Genomic DNA, 21,250 nt, shown 5'->3' on the forward strand with positions numbered 1-21,250 from the left:
GACACTTGAAGTTATTAAGAAGTAAAAGTTTGATTTCATCACATACTGTATGTTTGTGATTGTACTTTTTGCAGAGGGAAGGAAACTGAGAAGAAGACTGGGAAAGAGAAAGCGGAGGCAAGATGGAAAGTCAAGGGATATAATAAGTCAGAGGAACCAGAGAGCCAACACTCTGCCTTGTGGGAGAAAATAATCACTCATAACAAAAGCCTGCTGGTAATTTTGCAAATACACTCGCTCATGCTTATGCATACAGATATCGACGCTGAATGTTTTTTCTTCCCCCCCCCCAGAATTACTTTGCAAGAAAGTTTTACAGTATGCGCTTATTGGCTCTGTTTGTTGCCTTTGCAATCAACTTCATCCTCCTCTTCTACAAGGTGAGAGTTTGCTTGTGAAGACTATTTTAAATTACATTTGCACTGGTATCCAACTCTAAAATGAATTAAGTACTTCTACTAAAGTACTGTACTGTACTCACGAAATGTAGGTGCTCTATCTCATGTTCAGAGAATTAATATAGCAGAAAAAACTATTCAGCCGTGTTGAGATAGCTGTAGTTACTCAAGTATATTTTGTAAAAAACACGGGATTTACCTGTGTCATAAACTACACAGTCAACAGTCAACATTAGCAGCAACTGGACCAATGTCAACAATACAATGTATTTTCACCAGTTACTGTGTCAGAGAGGACTTGTTTTGGAGGCTATAGTTTGGTGCTGTCCTATCGTAATCCATTATATTGTGTGATTCTCATATAAAATAAAAAAGAATGCCTATTTGACTTTCGTAAAGTCGCTCCTTCTTTCTGTCTTTTACTGTCTTCCCAGGTAGCATCGTTGCCTGCATCACAAGAAAAGGAAGGCGTCGTCACATCTGTTAACAATGATGGACTGGACTCCGCTGGTAACGACGACAACAAGGGCAGAGATTATTTTGTGCTGGAGGAGAGCAGTGGATATATGGAACCGTCGCTCCATTTCCTGGCTGTAGCTCACACAATCATCTCCTTCTGTTGTATTATCGGCTACTACTGCCTCAAGGTACATTGCTCGAGCGTGTGTATCTTTGCAGATATATTATGACTCCATTTCCCTTCTTTGAATTAGTTTCTCTCCATCATATAGACCGAGGCTCTGTTTTAAAACCACTGAAGAATTGACAATTTCGCACATTATTAACAAATACAGGCTTTGACTTAAACAGCTCATTTCAGGTATTTGAAGTTTTACCAACTCAACACGAGTGTTGAATTAACAAGTTACGGCGTCACTGTCGTGCATTTGATCGGCAGGTGCCATTGGTGATCTTCAAACGTGAGAAGGAAGTGGCACGGAAGCTGGAGTTTGACGGGCTGTATGTGATCGAGCAGCCCCCTGAGGAGGACATCAAAGGGCAATGGGACAGACTGGTCATTAACACACCGTATGTTCATAACCACATGATCAGCTGTGCCGATGTCATATTTACATCACACATGTTTAATACTTAAAGGCCCCTATTAATATTCATGCTACAATTTTTACACGACAGAAATGTTTCAATTACAGCGATGTATCAGTTTTTGTTTTTCAATATATTTTCTCTCAAAATATTTTGTGATTCTTTTTTTTGTTGTCTTTTCAGATCCTTTCCAAGTAATTACTGGGATAAATTTGTGAAGAGAAAGGTGAAATCTTCTACAGCTTAGACTTTTAAAATGTGTTTTATTCTAAATGTGCTTGTGGATGTATTTAATTGTGTGCATATTTCACTTAGTGACACTTCATTAAAAAACTAACTAAAATGTAATGATCCATTTAATGGCAGGTGTAATTATTCCCCTATTCACCAAAACAATTTTATTGTCTCCAGCGATAGGGTAACATTAGCTTCCTCATTCAGATTGCCTCTCGCGTGATGAAGAAATGTATTTGCTTTCAGAACATTTCATCCACTTTGAGATTGTTCAACTAGATTTAAGAAGCGAAGGTTGAAAAGCAGGGCTGTGTAATTAAACTACAATTCTTTACCTGATTTGATTAGTTCTCGGATGGATAAAAAATCAGGAGAGCCAGACATAATCATCTGAAGGCCTTCAGATGGCTGCAAAGAAGCATATTTCAACCCTACTGTGAAGTGTTTCTGCTAATCCTTTTTTGCATTTGGAGGATGTAGATATTGCTTCCCATACGTTGAAGTGCTCTTGTTCAAACATTATAAAGTGACATCAATTCTGTTACAGCCACAGCAGCACAAGGAGGAGAAACTGCATCTGTCTGATATGATTAAATAAATATTTGCTAGACATGGTTTACTGTACATACTCACATTTTAGTAGGAAGGTAAAAAGTTAATTATCCCTCGATCAATACTAATTATTGATATATTGTCAGGTTGCATCCACACCAGCCATTTACACAACCAACATGCAACTGTGGGGGTCATAACCACTGTGCCTTTTAAAGTCATGTAAAGGCAACAAAGGTATAAAAAAATCCTGACTTTTTTTTGTTCAGTTGCGTTCAGAAGCAGCAGCTTATTATCTTGTCAGCAGAACTACGCTGCCATCTCATTACTGCACAGACTGTGCAGAATAATTCAGCCTCTTACCTCCTGCTATTTCCTGTCATGCTTTATTCAGATGAAAAGCAACAGGAGAGACTATTGTTTTATGTAAACCTGTCTTCTTGCCCGCACAGGTGATGGATAAGTATGGTGACTTTTACGGCTGTGAGAAGATTAGTGAACTCCTCGGTTTGGACCGAGCTGGATTAGACTTTAGCTCTGAGAGAAACGAGAGAAGGAGACTCAAAAGACAAGCTTCCTGGAGTGCTCTGTAAGTAAAAAAATAAAGAAAAAGTCTTGCCACCTTGCAAAATAATTTGCGGGAAACAGCAGCAACCTAGTCTCTTAATTATTTTTGAATTGTATGCAGTTTCCATTTCACACAGTACACAGTTCACACATAGTGGATTATTTAATAGAATAGCATTTTAATAGTTTTTTCTTGTTCATGTTTGTCACACATTGAGGCATAACACATCAAAAGACACAGTTTTTATTGCTTTATTTATTTATTTTTTATTATATAAACATCAGTATGAATAATTAATATTGCCGGCCTTTGAAAGGTATCATAGTATGCAGTTGTGTAGGTAGCTGTACTCAAAGCAGCCTGCAATGGTGATAGCAGTGTGGCTTTCTTCTTTAGAGGATGTGCGTGTATGCTTGCATATAAACGATTGATATAATGAGAGAAATGTTCAAATAAGGAAATCAGCACTGCTTTCACTCCAATATATTGCACTGTAGCGGTCCTAAATGACCCATCTGATGAACATTAACACGACTGCTTGTTTACTGCTTATCCAGCTCTTGTCTCGGTCTTGTTAGCTACATATTCAAATAACATGTGCAACGATTGGATTGTTGCTGTCATTAATTATAAATAGCCATTTCACTCATACTCTCTCAATGTGTTTTTTGAGTATGCGAGTGTATGTGCGTGTTACTTAACAGGGGTGGCCACACAAACGAAGGTCCTAGAACAGAATGTTGCACTTGAGGAGGAACAGGACATTCTGAAATGAAGACGCATAACAGACGGGCCTTTTTAGAAAAGACACTGTGACAACAAGGGTCTGGGTTTTAACAGCAGACATTTTGGCTTTGCTTTCCGGTTTCTTACCATCGTGATTATTTCAGATTCAACTCCATTGACATTAAGTACCAGGTCTGGAAACTAGGAGTCGTGTTCACTGATAATGTAAGTTCCGTTGTGTCTAATACTTTATTGGTTGTGTGCCTTGTTCCTACAAAGCCAAGATAAAGGTTTCACTTCCTGCAATTTATATTAACAGATAATATAATATGACCAAGCAGTGTGTGTCAAACGTATCTGATATTTTATGACTTAACCCTCATTTGTTTAATCTATTGTTCTGTTGTGCTAAGATTCTGTTTAATACAATTACACATGTTGCAGGAGTGATGTTGGTAATATCCTGTAATTCTGCCTTATCTAAAATACACATTTGTCTTGCTATCGCTCCTGGTGATCTATATTGCCTGTTTTTAATGTGTGTATGTCCTTGTGTGTGTGTGTGTCACAGTCCTTCTTGTACTTGGCCTGGTACATGGCCATGTCCGTTCTGGGTCATTATAACAACTTCTTCTTCGCCGCCCACCTTTTGGACATAGCCATGGGCTTTAAGACACTTCGTACCATCCTTTCCTCTGTCACACACAATGGAAAACAGGTGTGTGTGTGTGTGTGTGTGTGTGTGTGTGTCTGTCTGTCTTTATTTCTCTATCCATCTGTCTTAATGTGTGCTCACATGTGCATCTGATGTTTGCTCTCGTGCTGTGGGGTTATATTGGGCCTTTTCCAAGATGAAGAAGCGTATTAAAGCCCATCTGCCTCTGTCTCTATCCCTTTCTAATTATGTGTGTGCCTGTCAGTTGGCCCTCACGGTGGGCCTGTTGGCGGTTGTGGTCTATCTCTACACCGTTGTGGCCTTCAACTTCTTCAGGAAGTTTTACAACAAGAGTGACGACAAGGACACCCGAGACATGAAGTGCAATGACATGCTTACTGTGAGTTAAATGTACACACACACACACACACACACACACACACACACACACACACACACACACACACACACACACGTAGCAGTCTTTCCCTCCACATATATATATATATATATATATATATATATATATATATATATATATATATATATATATATATATATATCTCGATGTTTATCTTTCTAACACAAACACAGCCACACACACTCTTCCTCTTCAGATTGAGAGTAGAGGAGGATTCAGACAGTGATCCCAGCCTCTCGTCTCCGTCCTTCCACTACTTTGGTATATAATGATGGACACATGAGTAGAAAACACTCTTCATATGACTATTCACAACATTAACACCACCGCCTGCTCTATTCTAATGTGGACTCCATTGTCACTCACATAAGCGGGCAGATGGGCAGCGATAGCATTTGAATAAAACCCTACTATTATAGGTGGCAGGGAGTATTACGTTAAATCACTCAATGTGTTCTTGTTTACGCTGGACTCGCAGCAGCACTTTAGCAACAGTGATTTGCAATTCCTATCCCATCATAACAACACCACCACAGCAATGTTTTAGACAAATACGATGCAAAGGCAAACAATATTAATGCAAAGAATCCTTACTCTTTACTGTTAACATTTAGTTTTTGCTCAAGTTACTTGTCATTCTTTGCAATCATTCTTGGCTCTGGCAGTAAAAGCTCCGTACAGTCTTTCTAGACAACAAGAATGTTAATTATTCTTGCCTCATATGCCTACATAAACTCCTTGTGGGGAAATACTCTTGGAGGCAAAGAATATTGATTAAAAAAAACCTTCAATTTTTCTGTGAAATTGTATAATAATGCTGCTTCTTGTTTGAAATGTTTAAACAAGAAGCCTTCCCAGCAGCATGGAGACAAACTGAATACATTATCATTCTTGTTTTTGTAGCTTTTGCTTCTTCGATACTTTACATTTTCCCCCATTAACTCATACACTTGTGAAACTGCAGAAAGCAAGAGAAAATGGCTGCTGGATAACTTTTGGTAAAAGAGTCCTCAACCTGAAGTGGCAAGCATACCATACTAGACGATACATGAAAATGTTTTGTTTTTTTGTCAGTGCTACATGTTCCACATGTATGTGGGAGTGCGCGCGGGCGGGGGCATCGGTGACGAGATCGAGGACCCTGCTGGAGACGACTTTGAGGTGGAACGCATCGTCTTCGACATCACGTTTTTCTTCTTTGTCATTGTCATCCTCCTGGCCATCATCCAGGGTGAGTCACACACCACATTTGTCTCACAAATACGGCTCAGCATTCCACACGTTTTTACAATGACGCACACAAATACATTTTATTCCCCTAGTTTGACTCAAACATGTTTGATGAATTTTTCATGCGGAACGGAATTGGAAACAAAGTATCTGTTTATTCCACCAAGTCCTTCAGTTTCACTGACATCTGTCACTCAGAGACAAGCACAGCAGTGCACACACATACCTATGAACAAACAGGGACACTAACACACACAATTGTAACCTTTTTTTGTATCCAGGCTTGATAATTGATGCCTTTGGGGAGCTTCGTGACCAGCAGGAGCAGGTGAAAGAGGATATGGAGGTGAGGTTTGACACTTTCTCTCATGCACACAAACACTCTCTCTTCTATGTATGCACACATATTTGAATAGGCAAGTACACCACTTGTGTCTTTTTGAGTATATTTTGTGTGGAATCGCAGTAGTATAGTATGTAATGCTGTGTGAGGTTTAGATACAAAGACAGCAGGAGACATCAGTAGCCAAGTAAGCTTGAGGTCATTTGTAAATTAAGTGTGTGTGTGTGTGTGTGTGTGCACAAGATGAAGTAGATTCAGTTGTTGTGGGAGCTCATGTCACAGGAAACAATCATATCATTGGACTTAATGAAAGGATACCATTATCTCTTCCTCCAGAATGATGAGTGGATAATAATTACAGAAACTTTGATCAGTGAAAAACAACAGTGTTTCTCTCGTTATTTCCTCAGAACTCTCTCTAAGGGTTGATTTACTCTTGTCACACAATTTGTTGTTTGCATGCAAACACAAGGTGGTGTTGTTAGAGAATCTATGTCTATTTGGAGCTAAGTAGATGCAATAGAATACAAATGAAGATGCACGTCTTTTTAATTCCTAGCTACAGTGAGTGCATACATCAGCCCCTAAAGGCTACAACAGATGTGAACAGAACCCTACCAGAGTAAACTCTGCGGGTAGGATAAGCGAGGTTACAAGAGACTTCATTAGCAGGCAGATAATCAGCAATAGACAAACAAGTCCAAAGTTGCAGGAGAGGCAGGCAGGTAGTCGATTGCTGGACCACTGAGGCAACGAGACAGTTTGGACTGTCTGACAAGCTGCTCTGCAAAATGATGCAAATCCCCAGCAAATATGGCCTCTGTGTCCTATGAAAACCTGGCAGCCAGCGAGTAATCCTGGGAGTGTTGAGTTGCTCTTATTTACAGTCTTTTGCCTTTTGTTGGCGTCCTTTGAGTGTTGTTGTAAAAAGAAACAACTTTAAAGGTGTCATTTTGTTATACTAGCAGACTAAATGCCGTATTTGAGGCACGGAGCACTTAAACAAAAGGCCTCTGATCTAAAAGTTTTGGACTTTATTTTATTATTTTCTATAATTCTCGAGAGGACTTTGTGTTTGTTCCAGCCTGTTTCATGAATCATTACATGTCTCACGTCTCTCCTCCTGCAGACCAAATGTTTTGTATGTGGAATAGGAAGTGAGTACTTTGATACAGTCCCTCATGGCTTCGAGACTCACACTCTGCAGGAGCACAACTTGGCCAACTATCTGTGAGTTGATTTCATGCTCACTACTGTAACGTCTCAGATTGCCAATGCCTCGGCCCCTCATCATTTTATAAATACTAACACTCACAACTTGATATGTTGTCACTAAAAAGGCTGGCCTTTGTGATTCTATCTTTGACGGACGTCGAGCGGCTTCAATATTCTCTGGGGTCAGATCAGTCGCAGTGTGAATAAATAGACAGAAGGATTCAGAAAATAGTTTTCCCCCCCAACAGGGAATTATCCGAAGCCAATGAGATGCCCACTCTGTTTTTTTTTTTTTTTTTTAATTAGAATATTATTATCTGTGTGTGCATTGCAAAAAAAAAAGAATCCTCTTGTGTGCATTTCTTAATATTAGGACTGATCTTACCCCCAAACTATTCTGCATGCTCCACCATCACTAAACCTTTATGAGAAACAAAGAAAAGAACATAAAAATAAACGACTCCTCCATCAGTATTCCTATTAGACAATCATTCATCCTCTTGGCTGTTCAGTTTATCCCTATAAATCATTATCCTCTTCTAAACACCTTTGGGCCTATTCTTGGTGTAAAATATGAACAGCAGTATTATGTTCATCTCCCCTAATAGACCTCTTAGCACTTGCATTTATAATTCAGATTCAAACCATTGTCTTGTTTCATGATATCAATAATTTAATAATATATGCTTTGGTAAACATCATCTCATTTTGAGGTCGTCATGACAATCAGGCAAAACGCTGCACACCACAGTCTTTGTGCTTAGGACCAAACTCTGGAGAGGAAGCAGCGTTTTTGCGTTTTGGGCCGTAATGCTTAAATATGTCAATAAGCCCCATCGACATACAAATACAGCCATAAACAGGTAAAGATGAATTCATCACAGGACGCACATCGTTCAGCATCCATAGAAGCATTTTTGATTGCAAACAGTGTGACAGTAAAATATAACAATCCCTGTTTACTGTAAGGAAATCATGATACAAAAACCCAAAATCATTACAGAAAGATAAATGATCAATCCTCTGTAAATTAATTAATCAACATCAATAGCCCTTGCACCGCTTTTGTTGTCTGTCACTCACTGTACATGTTTATGTTTATATACACTTCATATACACTACACTTCACATACTTTGCATTTTTGCACTTTGTCTATTGTTTAATTTAATTTCCTAAATGAATACTCTCTGCTGTTTCGTTGTACATATTGAGTTTTGCTGTATATATCTTTCATCCCTGTTATTTTTATTTTTCTGTCTGTAAGCTGCTACTACGACAAACACATTTCCCCTTGGGGATGAATAAAGTATTTATCCATCTTTCTATCTATCTATCTAAAAAGGGTGAAATGTTTGTGGAAATGAGAAAATGTTTGTGTCGAGCTAAATGTCTTAAAGGCAGAAAATATAATTTATCATATCACAATTTTCTTTGAATTTAGCAAAAATTCGAAAACATTTGGGACGTGTTGCCGCACTGTTGCCAAATCAGTAGTTGCTATTGGCAAGCGCCTCTTAAACTGAATTAATATGGATTCTTCGATGTGTTTGCATCCACTCACTGGTGGACTTCTCCCTCCTCGTGTCTATGTATTTATGTACGTGTATATGTATGTATGCAAGTCACTGCTTCATTCTTCTCATCAATCATCACATACTTCCAAGCAAAACACCTTTTTTCTCAGAATGTAGCTATTATCTCTCGCTGTATTTCCACTTGTAATACCTAACAACTGTTTCCATAATCACCAAAATCCCTGGATTTGTGCACACAATCTTAATTGCATGCTAAAACGTTCTCCATGTGGGAGATATGTGAGCCGCTTCATGAATTCCATCTTCTGTGTCCCTACAGATTTTTTCTGATGTACCTTATTAACAAGGATGAAACTGAACACACAGGGCAGGTATAGTAGTCATCTCTTGTGTTTTATTGCATGATCCAATTAAAGTAAGAGCAAGGTGTGCTCCTTTTAACGCTCTTGAACAATTCAACTGTCATCGCCAAATGCCACAATCCTGACGAAACTCTTCTACTGCGGTTCGTGTCTCAGCGACCTATTTATTTCAGCCATGACAAAGCTGTAGTGTAACCTTTTCAACTAAGACAGAATCTGTATTCATTCTGTCTCTCACAAGCTTGATCAGGCTTGACACGCACATATTTTATGATAATGCACACGCCAGACATACTCCTCACGATTATAATGTCTCTTTTTTACTCATAACCCATTGCGGTATTACAGCTATAAATATGAAGTGGGCGGTATTTACATTTATTTGTTTGAGCTTTCCACGATAACATATTTTTAATGACAAAACAGTTTTTCACTACGTTTAAAGAGCTGCAACTTTTTGTTTCTTTCTTGTGCTTATGAAAGCGGTGTCCGTTAGAAAAGATGAGGACAGGTTGAATTCTAAATGCTGCACAATGTAATATACAAATGATAATTGACCCATTATTATTTGGAATATTTTGGAATTATCTTGGTTGGACAGAGTTTATTTTGAAAGTGATGCTGCAGAATTGATTAAAGGAAGACACTATTACATTTGATCTTCCTGAATAATGTCGGACAATTGGGTGCGATTTCCAAATGGAGTTGGGTTCTGGGACTCATCCCTCGATAAGCTGTTTATTCTTTCAGCGTGGTGTTTTTCTCAGAGGAAGCCGCTCGGGTGGAATGTGGAAAATGTCTCTGCGGCAGGCCAGACAAATATTGGAAGAACTTGAAATATTTTTTGTGGACATTATTGAGATTTTTATTTTACTGAAGCATGGACACGTGTGGCATAGTTAATGACTTAAAGATACACTACAACTCTGTTGTCTTTGCCAGGAATCCTATGTGTGGAAAATGTACCAGGAACGTTGCTGGGAATTCTTCCCTGTGGGAGACTGTTTCCGTAAGCAATATGAGGATCAACTGGGATGAACCTAAAGCCGCCACACCGAAGCCATCCTGATTGATGCCCTCCGACTCACTAAATTGCTTGACTTTTGTGTGTGTGCACTATTGATTTTGGACTGATTTCCCCACAAAGTATGCTTTATATTTATGCACATTAAATGTATTACATTATGACTAAAGAATGTGGACCACATGCTATGTTCAGGTACAAAATCAATGTGCTGTTTGTTTTGGGAGTCTCTTTTCGTTTCTTGGGTCTACAAAAAAAAAAAAATCATTATCTCAAAGTTGGCAATGCAAATTCAGCTTGGCGGCACTTTGCTGGCTTCTTGTTTCTCTGTGTAGCTCATGTTTTGTGAATGATGTGATTTGTCTTTCTCATCACAGCCTCCCATCCTTCCCCCTGTGTGACATGCAGATAAACACTCTCCCTCTGGCATTTGTTCTATTTACCCTCCTCTTCCCTGTTTCTTCGCGATCCCTTCTTGTCTACTGTGTTCTTCTCTGCAGGATCCCTCTCCTCCTCCGGCCCCTGCTACTTATTCTTGTTATTTTCCCCCTCCATCTTTCGGGTCTCGTCCCTCATCTAAAGCTCTGTTCCCTCCTCATTATCAGCCACTATGTAGCATGCCGGCAGGTGTCCCGTTGCTCAGGTCAGAATGTATCCGTGGAAGCGGATCATCGAACTTAATGACGTGTCTTCCCCGCGACCTCCGATGAACGAGAAAGTCTCCGGGGAATCCTCGGTTCTGACTCATTGACTAAAGGAGCGTGACGAGTTTGGTTAAACTGTTAAAAACTCACAGGGATTGTGCATGTGTGCGTAGAGCTGAACAGCGGGATGACAGGCTCGGGACGGCCTCCTAGAGATATTATCCTCGTTATGCAAAGGTTGAAAGCTGGGTTTAGACACGGTCTGCTTTTGATATGTATTCATGTTGCTTTGGAGTTATGACTTGTAAGCATGGTCACAACTCATTGGACGACTGGAGAAGAAAAAGGTGGCCAGGTAATAGATGAGGAACTAAATAAAAAGGAAATAATAACAAATTAAGCAATAATTAAACTTAATTAGAATATAAAATTGCTTCTGTTTAATTAGTACAAATTGGGCCCTTGATGCCTGCGCTTTCCCCAATTAAAGTGCTATAGTGGTGTACATTGTCATCAGTCGAACTATGCGATGTGTGAGAGACATCTCTGATGCGAGACATGATGAAATATATAATTAGCATTCAGTTTCTTGCTGAATGATGGGTCCTAAGTGTCTGCTCACCTTTCTGCAAACAGTTTTGATTACTCCACATTAGAGATGAAAATGAGAATCTGATGACATGGTGGGGTGTGGTTAGAAACAATGAAAAGGGGGAGGCGTCTCCATCTGGTTTCTGTGGGATAGTCAGGGATTTAGAAAATATATTGTCTCGTGCTCTGTATCGAATTGGGAAAAGCCTCTGGGTTGGAATGGAGTTGGGGAACAAGTTACATGATCTGTCACTTCATATGCCATGTGGACATGAGTATGAATATTTGTTAGACAGTCTGTTTTCACCATCCTTTACTGCTGTCTAAGAGCAGTGTCACCACATCGTTCCAAATCATCATCATCATCATCATCATCATCATCATCATCATCATCATCATTCCACATCATAGCCTCATAGTTCCACTATTGTTTCTTTGGTTTCCAAGCTACAGGAACTACAACTCAGTAAATACTGAACAGATTAGGTTACTTATATCAAAGTTTAAATACCAATGAACGTTCTGATTATTTTTACCATATTGTCAACTCTTTCTAATTAACTGTTGTGCATATAAAAAAGGAGGGAAACAGGATATCAGCACCAGAGATGCACACAGCACCAAGAAGCATTCATCTTTCAGCACTCTATTTCATAATGCTACGATTTATAAATAAGCACCTTAGAGACCATGTTACTGGTGAGGATTCATCAGGATCATATCTGCCGGAGCTACCAGAGACTGAAAACTAGTTGTTCAGGTGCTATATTAGCCTTAGTCGGGAGATCAAGGAATGAGGAAAAACCTCTATCATCAAAACTCTATTTATTTGGAATTTTATCCCGTTCTAGTGTGTATGAAAATCAATCAAACTGTCAAAACACCAAACCCACAGACATCCAACCCTTCTCTGCAGGAGAGAAGGTATAGCCTTCCACCAGCCGATTTAACAGAACATCATGTATTTGAAGCAGGGCATTCAACTCCCAAAAAACAACCCAAATTATAAAATACTCAGCGGGTAATTGCCACATCCGCTCGATCAAACAATATTGTGGATAAGATGGATGTCCGTTTGCAGCCGCCAAGCTTTCTGCTCTGTTCTTCAGGATCTTTCCATCCTGCGGTTTGAGGCCAGAAGGTCTGGATAGTTAAAGTTGAGGAGCATAGTTTACACTGTCTGCTTGAAGTATGAACAGTAAATTAGTGTGTCATGACACAGATCAGGTCTCTAATGTTGAAGCAGGGAATCATGTATTTTATCTCTGGTTTTTCTCTTTAAATCCAGGGATGAAACTTATTGTGAACTTTACAGCTGATGTCTGCCATTGGAGTAACCTTTTCACCGTGGCTGTTCATTAAGTTCACTGTCTCAGTCGCAACCTTGCAACAACAACTCTCAGCCAGACATACTGATATTAAACACTTGCACATACTTGTCTAAGATTTATTTGACATTCACGAGGGAATGTCATTTCCTTTCCACAGTGGTAGGTGCTGAAAGCGTCGACCTAAAATAATATAAGCCAGGCTAAGCATGCAGTTATGGCATGTAGTGTTTGTAACCTATTGAAGGTCGAGCAGATACATTTTTAAATACACCCGCAGTTTGCCAGACACGGCGGGAGTTTTTAAATTTTGATTCAAGTTTTTGTACCATAACAACAGAAATAGGAGCAACATCAAAACATCACTGGAAACAAGTTAATATGCTGTACAGAAACAAATCTTGAATTTTTTGAATACTTTGAGAAACATTCTTAAAATGTTTCTCAAAGTAGTTCCTCTTTTTACACTAGCCGCTGCAGAAAATATAGACCAGGCTGAGTGACATCCCAGCAAACAACCTGAGAGGTGCCTCTTTATGATCTCTTCCATCCTGATGACCACGGCTTTCCGAACCTCAAAGTCTTCCTCTGAGATCACTGTGATGCACTGTTTTACAAAATGTGTTTTGGAGCACAGCTCAGTAGCTTTTAGCCTTTGAACTATACAAAATAGGCAGAGCTTTCCAGAAGGTAATATCTTATCATATTGCGTTAAAGAACATCTTGTGATTTTTTTTTTCTGCTGCAAAAACAGATCATAATTGCCTCACTGCGGAGTTCCTTAAGTTCTCTTGTGTCAAACAATCCATGTAAGAAAGCTAGTGAGCCTGGCAGTGACATATACATAATATCTATCTGCGTGGCCCTCGGGCAAAATGCATCTTCAATGGGAAATCGATAAGCTACGGATCCATCAAACATAACCTTCAGGTTTACATTATTGAAGGACATGCTGGTGATGTACAGTATGTGTAACCAACAATGAGGATTGTGGGATTTATGCATGGTCAGATGTTTTTACTCTAGGTTGGCATACAACAGCTGTAAAAATGATTACGGATATGCTGGATCATTCTGAAAATCGCCTCTGATACTTGCGGTTGTTTGGGAACCTCTGATCTCAATTATATTCATGGAAATGTATTCTAACTTGTAAATCAATAAAAGAGGACAAGAGGACAGAAAAGTGGGGTAGAGAGTGCAGCTGTGAATGTACTCATACCTGAAGCCAAGTATGCTGAATTAAATATGAGCATCGCTACGGCCTCTGATTTCAGTCTGGGAGCTCCTGCCCGGCTCCGATTGTGGCTTGTGGCTGTTTTGCACATAAACTCTGGGTTTTTACGAATCTGTAATTTAAGTTTATTGTTGTTGTTTTCAACATTTGGCAGTGTCGGGCAACCCTTCCTTGCTTGCTTGTTTTTTTGCGGTCTTTTTTCCTAATTTCGTTGATTTTTGAGTGCTGCGTGGCGCCAGACACACTGCTTGTGTTCCTGCTTGCCTCCGCTCCAGTCGGCACGTAGTGGGAGTACGCCGTGTGCATTTAAGGGCACCTTTTGAGATTACATTTAAGTAATGGTCTATTTTTCATCCACGCTGTCATCCCAAGACATCCCCTTTCCAAAGTCATGTTCTTAGTTCAGCCGCTGTCTTTCTTAGTTCCACTGACCTGTCAGGAAATCACTTGAAGCCTGTCTGCTGCTGTGTGGCATCAGAGTGCTTCTTAGGCAGATGCACAAGGAGAGTCTTGGTCCTGCATGAACAATAAGGCAAGTTCTTGGGTTTTAAGTTAGAAGAGTTGCTTTAGGGATATGGACTCTTTCTTTTGTTTCTCGTCTTTACAGAAGCACAAATATGTTATATACTCACAGCATTTGCTTTGACTTTAGTGCTTTAATGCATTTTTCGGTGGAAAACAATGATCCCAAACGTAATCCAAACTTTGCAGAGAAATCATTTTGCTCTAGATATTTGTTCACCTTCATCTCCTTTCCAATTGATATGATTTATTGTCTTTATTTACTCCAGTAGTTGGCTTTACGGTACGGGGAAGGCAGGGAAGCATGGAGGACAGGTCACATTCGTCAGACAGAATGAAAGTTTCTACCTTTGGACACTAACGAGAATCCAATCCTCCTGCTTTGCATGTGTTTTGAATGTGGGAATGAAACCAGAGCACCTGGGTAGAACACGGGTAAACACGGTTAGAGCAGATGCACTCAGAAAGGGCCTCATTGGTGAAGAAAATAAAAAAGAAACTTAATTTCGGCTATGTTTTTATTTCATGGGATCCCACCTGCTGTGCCTCAGGCAATATGTAGTTTATGACATAAAGTGCTCAAGACCAGATTCCCAGTTTTGACATGTATTGTCTCATGACAGTCAGACAGACCCATTCCCTTCTCATTACAACTCTAATGTTTGTATAGAGTAACTGTCTTCCAGTAAACAAGCATTACCACAAGTGACAAGACGTGGGCCTTCCAAATTACCATTTATATTGGACAACTCAATGCCAAGAGAAAGCCAATTACTCCACGAGGCTTTAGTAAGGAAAATGGATGGAAGAAGGCCGGAGAGTGAGGAGAAATACCAACGCGTGAGGTATTTTTTTTTGCATCACTCCTCTTTGAATCCCGTATCACACCGGCATCGTCATTCATTTCGATGGCTGTTACTTTACAATCTGCAGACAGAGTGGGTTTTGTCTCTGCAGGGCTGTTCACGCAGTGATCAGAGCCACTGAAATTTGAAAGGAGACAGGTGCTGCCTTTAATAATTGAAACTGGCAAATTGGCTCATTCAAAGGTAAGCCAGAGCAGTTGGGGAAATGACCCATTTTCCAGCCAAGTGGAATTATGTGCATTTCAAAAAATCTGTGATGAGGAGCACTTGTTTATTGGCAGGAATTATTAGGAAATTCTATCGTTGCACCAAAAAAAGAAGAAAGAGACTAACCTGAAGCCAAGAGAGATGAATATCAATATTATTCTTAATCATCATTGTATTCAATTTCTAACTACTTTAATCCGGGGACTCAAGCCTGGCTTGGTTTAAAAGAAAGTATCGTCCAAACAGTTTTTATATCCACAGCTGTCTGGACATGTGCCTGCTCAGCTGTTATCGTGTGTGTGTGTGTGTGTGTGTGTGTGTGTGTGTGTGTGTGTGTTGTTCCCACACCTTCAAATAAACAACATGTATCGACTGTGTCAAATACTGTTGTTGTATCACGGAACATGTGAACAGTGTCTGTTTTAGCTTTTTATTTAACGAAATATGTAGATTCATCTTTTTAGAATATATTGGTAGCCCATGTTTGATGTTTTTTTTGTAATAAATGAGAACAATAAACAACTGCTGCAACTGGCAATTATTTTCATTATCCATTAATCTTTTCTTTTTTTTAAGATTAATGGATGAATTGTTGGCTATATTCAGACAACGCTCATAAAGGTTATTCAGCTAAGAATACTGCGCTTATCGGAATTGTTCCTGAATAATTTTATGTTTCAGCTAATCAATTTATCAACTGAGCATTTTATCTATATTTTAATTATGTCCATAAAAAAGCTAAAAATAAACATTCTTTATTGCACATGATTTGTGTTTGAATCTAGCTTTCCAGCTGGTACTTTAGCACATGGAGTAATAATCTGTCCAATAAAACTCAAACATTTCAAGTGAGATAACAGAAACAGAGAGACACAGAGCCACCAACACATTCTGGAGCCAATCCCGCGTTAGAAGTGTTTGTAAATGCAAACCCGTTCATGTCTCCTTGGAGAACATGTGCGAGTCTTTCCAATGGGAGAAGTTGTAGGACATTGTGAAGCCAATTAACGACAGATGGTTTGGTGCTGTCTAATGCTGTAAGATGGTGGAGCACAGTGCCATAGAAGACTTATAAGGATTCTCTTATGTCTGTTTAATACAGGCGAGGCGGCGTGTAGGCTAGGATACGTTGGAGAGGATTGAGCTCAATAGGACATTGAATTATGGAAGATATTTGGTTCCCAATTTCAACCCAAAAGTTATGAATTTCCGGACAGAGCCAAAATAGAGAACGATAAACAACCGCTGCAACTGGCAATTATTTTCATTATCCATTAATCTTTTCTTTTTTTTAAGATTAATGGATGAATTGTTGGCTTGTATATTCAGACAACACTCATAAAGGTTATTCAGCTAAGAAGACTACGCTTATCGGAATTGTTCCTGAAAAATTTTCTGTGTTTCAGCTAATCAATTTATCAACTGAGCATTTTATCTATATTTTAATAATGTCCATAAAAAAGCTAAAAATAAACATTCTTTATTGCACATGATTTGTGTTTGAATCTAGCTTTCCAGCTGGTACTTTAGCACATGCAGTAATAATCTGTCCAATAAAACTCAAACTACTTTCGAGTGAGATAACAGAAACAGAGAGACACAGAGCCACCAACACATTCTGGAGCCAATCCCGCGTTAGAAGTGTTTGTAAATGCGAGACAGGGGCTCCTGCCTGATGATGCAGAAGCCATCCCGATCATTATGTCCCGAGGTCCAGGTTTGCAAAGAAACGTGACAAACACCGCTCACATCCAGACCCTCCCCGTCCCGTTACCTCACGAAACACTGCTTTTTGCCAAACTGTCAGTTTAAATAAAAGAAAGATATACACGTTCATTTAACATTTGCACGGACATTTATTTAAACCGAGGTTCCCTGTCTTTCTGGGCATACATGATCAGCCTGCACCAATTCTAGCTTACCTGGACGCTGCACGCTGCACGGTGCAGAGTGGCAGATGGCAGATGGCTTTGATGGCAACACAGTTGAATGAGGGCAAATGTGCTGTGTGAATGGCCTCACTGCTGGCAAATAGGCTTGTTTCTTGTCTCCTAAAATGACCCAGCTATCGCCAAGGGAACTCCACATGTGCACACATTCATTATTAATCTGTGTTAAAAATTAGTACTGACTGGCCCACTAGAAACATGCCATTTTGAATACATTAATGTCTTCTAATTTAGTGTCGGTTTGCATTGAATATGAAGACGTGCAAGCTTGTGTTATTCACAGTAAATTCAGGGATGGAAACACAGAGCAGTATTGACTTATATAAGCCAGCATATTCTCTCAGTTTGGGTTCCTTTCATTGTGGAGCCGTTGGCTCTGAATACCTGCCACGGTTGATTGCTGTAAATTCTTGCATGCGGCCACAGAGAGGGATGAAATATGTCTGCTCCTCTGTCAAGGTCACGGAGAGACCCTTCCCCCGTCAATGGAAACACTTGACAGGAGGTTATCACAGAGATATTATCACAAGCCAAGGACAGATTTGACTCGATTACTGACTGACACTTTATTTTCAGCCCTCTCCTCACGGGCCAGAGGTTGCCTTGGGATGCTGAAGCATGTTTGATTAGCGGTTGCCATTTAAAGGCTCTAATACGATAAATAGACTGTCTGAGTTTATATCGCTCTGAAAGCTTTTCTTGCGGGTGTCAATTTGATCGATACGTTGCGTAGTAGGTGAGTAATTGTACAATGTTTACGTGCATGTTTTGTTTACTTTTGCATAGCGTGTGCGTGCAGGGACCACGGATTAACTGGAACGCATCAGATTGACGCTTCATCAGTCAGTCAAAACATTTGTGTCCAATTTGTTTTACTATTGAACAAAAGTCTCATTACACACCGAGCACAAGTCAAGCACAGTTCAAATATGCCTTTAGATTAATCTGTGTATGTGTGTGTGTGTGTGTGTGTGTGTGTGTGTGTGTGTGTGTGTGTGTGTGTGTGTGTGTGTGTGTGTGTGTGTGTGTGTGTGAGAGAGAGAAAGGCTACGTATTATAAATACAGGCTCATTGTTGTGAATGTGATTTGGATAGTTGGCTGATGTCTGTCCCTCACGCTTATCTTTGTCATTATATTTCAATCATGAAGTTATTGCTCCTTAGACGGATTGATATCAGTTATCGTGGATGGCTTTGTACTCGGTGCTTTGATCAGGTGGCGTTTATTTTAATTTGATTCCATTGAGTTTAGTTTGGTTTGCGTCTCACTCGCTGGCTGAAGATTAGTGAATGTGAGAATGTGCCAATGCCAGATCTCTATCTTTGTGCTGGTGCCAGATCCCAGTGATAATCCAAAGCCATTATACTACGTGTCAGTTACCAATGGCTATCAGAGGCAACCTGGACATTTCAGTCACAAAGGCATTCATTAAAGCCGCTGCAGGAACAATAAAAAAAAATAAAAAAAATCACTTGAGGGAAAGCCAGAAAGAAATCCTCACTGTCAGGCAGATGGCGAGGAGATGATTAAAGTCAGCACAATCCACATGAAATCAAAGATGATGCTCATCGACTGGAGTGCTGCTCATCAGTTCTGCCACTTGTAGCCATAATTAATATTTTGCTGAAAGATCACTGTTGTATCAATATTTTGAGTGCTGGCGAGGTTTATCTTTAAACGGTCCACTGGTCTCGACAATTATTTGTTTTGCAAAATGAGAAATCCAAATCTAGTCATGCTAATTCGACAAACTTAAAAACATCTGGGTTTCTTCACGGCTGATCCGCGCTGAAACGGTCTCGTTAATTCTAGCCAGACGTCAGTCATCTGGATAAATGCGCGCGCCCGCTCCTCTTCAGAAGGGATAATAATGGAGCACTGACACCACGATGTTCTAACAGTACAATGGCAAATAAACTCAGAGGAACCTCTTTTTATTTCTCTAATGAGAAGCAGGAGATGATCATCAAGGCATATGAGGAAGTCAATACCGTAGTCATTCACAGCAAACGCGTTGCGAATATTCCAACGTTTTTGCAACATTGTTGCCGTGAACGCAACTTTAACAGCCCCGGCTGCGAGACATAAGCGTCGCAAATATATCAGACAAGTTAAATGCGTCAGTGTTGAGAAAATGTATCGGCTAATTTGAAGTGCTTCATCACCCAAATCAATCAGATTATATTTACGAATAAGTATATACTTATGAGGATATATGTACTGTATGCACGTATGAATCATGTACTATATATGTGTATATGAGTTTGCATATGTGTATGGGCGGATCAGTATGTATGCATTATTCATAATTAGAAATTCAATCAATTGAAACAGTGAAAATAAATTATGTGTGATTCTCTGTATTCTCATCACGATCACCTTAATCATGTTCTACAATAATGATATGTATGGTGTACTAATAGCACTGTCATATAATTATGAGTGCTTTCAACACATCCATAAGTTTCTTAAGTGCTAAATAAACTTAAGAACAGCGGCATGCAGCGGCTGATAGTCTGTGTCTGAGACGGGCGATCAGCTGCGCCTGTGGTGATCAATGTCCGCGGCTCGAGAAGCTCTCGTAAATAAATTATTTCTTGCCGGCAAAATCTACAGGAAGTCATGATGATGTAAAGGATGGATCCTGGCGATCTGAAAGAACTCTCTCCCTATAAAACTAATATAACTAATATCGCTCCTTCATCAATGAGGAAGGGAGCTGCCTTTTTTGTCCGGTGGGAGTCTCCATCTTATCCAGTGAAGTTCAGTAAGCCTGCCCGGGAGCAGGTTTAAATTTTTGGATGTGTTGCTATGGTGATTAATATAAGCTTGCTTCGAGAAACCGAGAACGCCTGACCTACGTCATCTTATCCTGACAATTAGCCCGCTAACTCAATAAGCCAGGTACGAGAAATAGGGCCCTGGCCCTTTGAACCCTCACATCTCCCATTATTTTTCTTAAAAGCATACGGATTAAGAGGAGCGGTCCACCTCACTGATCGCACCTCAAATGACAGGCGAGCTTCGTCCCAGTGGCCGCCCCGCTTGATTAACAATCAACATATCTTTTTAAGCATGAACGGATCTGCAATGAGGCGCAAAATGCTTAGTATAATAAAGTTTAGCACAGGGACTCTTTACAACTGCAGATAATCTCAGATCCAAATGACCTCTTTTACTTGTATCGGCCTGCACCCGAAATTGAAAAAAGACTCTATGAGTTACAATGTGATGCTGTGTTTTAGTATTTCCACCAAGCGGCCACGCAGACGTTTCCGTGTTAAACCCAGTTGCCCAACGCTGCTCCTTTTTCAATATTTATACTTCTGGAGGGATTTATGGTTATGAAGAGTAAGACTGTGGCTCTGCAATACTAATAAGAAAAGTTTCTATATTTTTCGCCCATGGGTACTTTTCAGAGACGTTCTGTGATGTACAACTCCCAGAACATTGTGTGGCTATGATAAGCATGTCTTGCCATCATTTGGCTCAGTGTTCCCCGACAACAGTAGCTGCTAGCTTAGTCTGTCTGTCTGCCTGTCTGTCTGTCTGTCTGTCCATCCACTGCCCCTGACAGATGAGAAATGAGGCCTT

At 39.8% G+C, this 21,250-nt stretch overlaps 1 protein-coding gene across 1 annotated transcript in view; it reads left to right on the forward strand.

The window, feature by feature from the left end:
• Positions 1–10,325, forward strand: part of ryr2b (ryanodine receptor 2b (cardiac)) — a gene marked incomplete at both ends in the record, with an annotated part of 59,393 nt that extends 49,068 nt beyond the window's left edge. Inside the window, 14 exons of the mRNA XM_079229485.1 lie at positions 75–216; positions 294–380; positions 833–1,045; positions 1,297–1,427; positions 1,629–1,671; positions 2,684–2,820; positions 3,690–3,750; positions 4,097–4,243; positions 4,446–4,580; positions 5,676–5,832; positions 6,113–6,177; positions 7,304–7,404; positions 9,245–9,296; positions 10,230–10,325. Coding sequence (XP_079085611.1) covers positions 75–216; positions 294–380; positions 833–1,045; positions 1,297–1,427; positions 1,629–1,671; positions 2,684–2,820; positions 3,690–3,750; positions 4,097–4,243; positions 4,446–4,580; positions 5,676–5,832; positions 6,113–6,177; positions 7,304–7,404; positions 9,245–9,296; positions 10,230–10,325 — 1,567 coding nt within the window. The remainder of the gene's footprint in view (positions 1–74; positions 217–293; positions 381–832; positions 1,046–1,296; positions 1,428–1,628; positions 1,672–2,683; positions 2,821–3,689; positions 3,751–4,096; positions 4,244–4,445; positions 4,581–5,675; positions 5,833–6,112; positions 6,178–7,303; positions 7,405–9,244; positions 9,297–10,229) is intronic.
• Positions 10,326–21,250: the final 10,925 nt, after the last annotated feature.

Source organism: Taurulus bubalis (assembly GCF_910589615.1).
Source record: "Taurulus bubalis genome assembly, chromosome: 14".
Classification (NCBI taxonomy): domain Eukaryota; kingdom Metazoa; phylum Chordata; class Actinopteri; order Perciformes; family Cottidae; genus Taurulus; species Taurulus bubalis.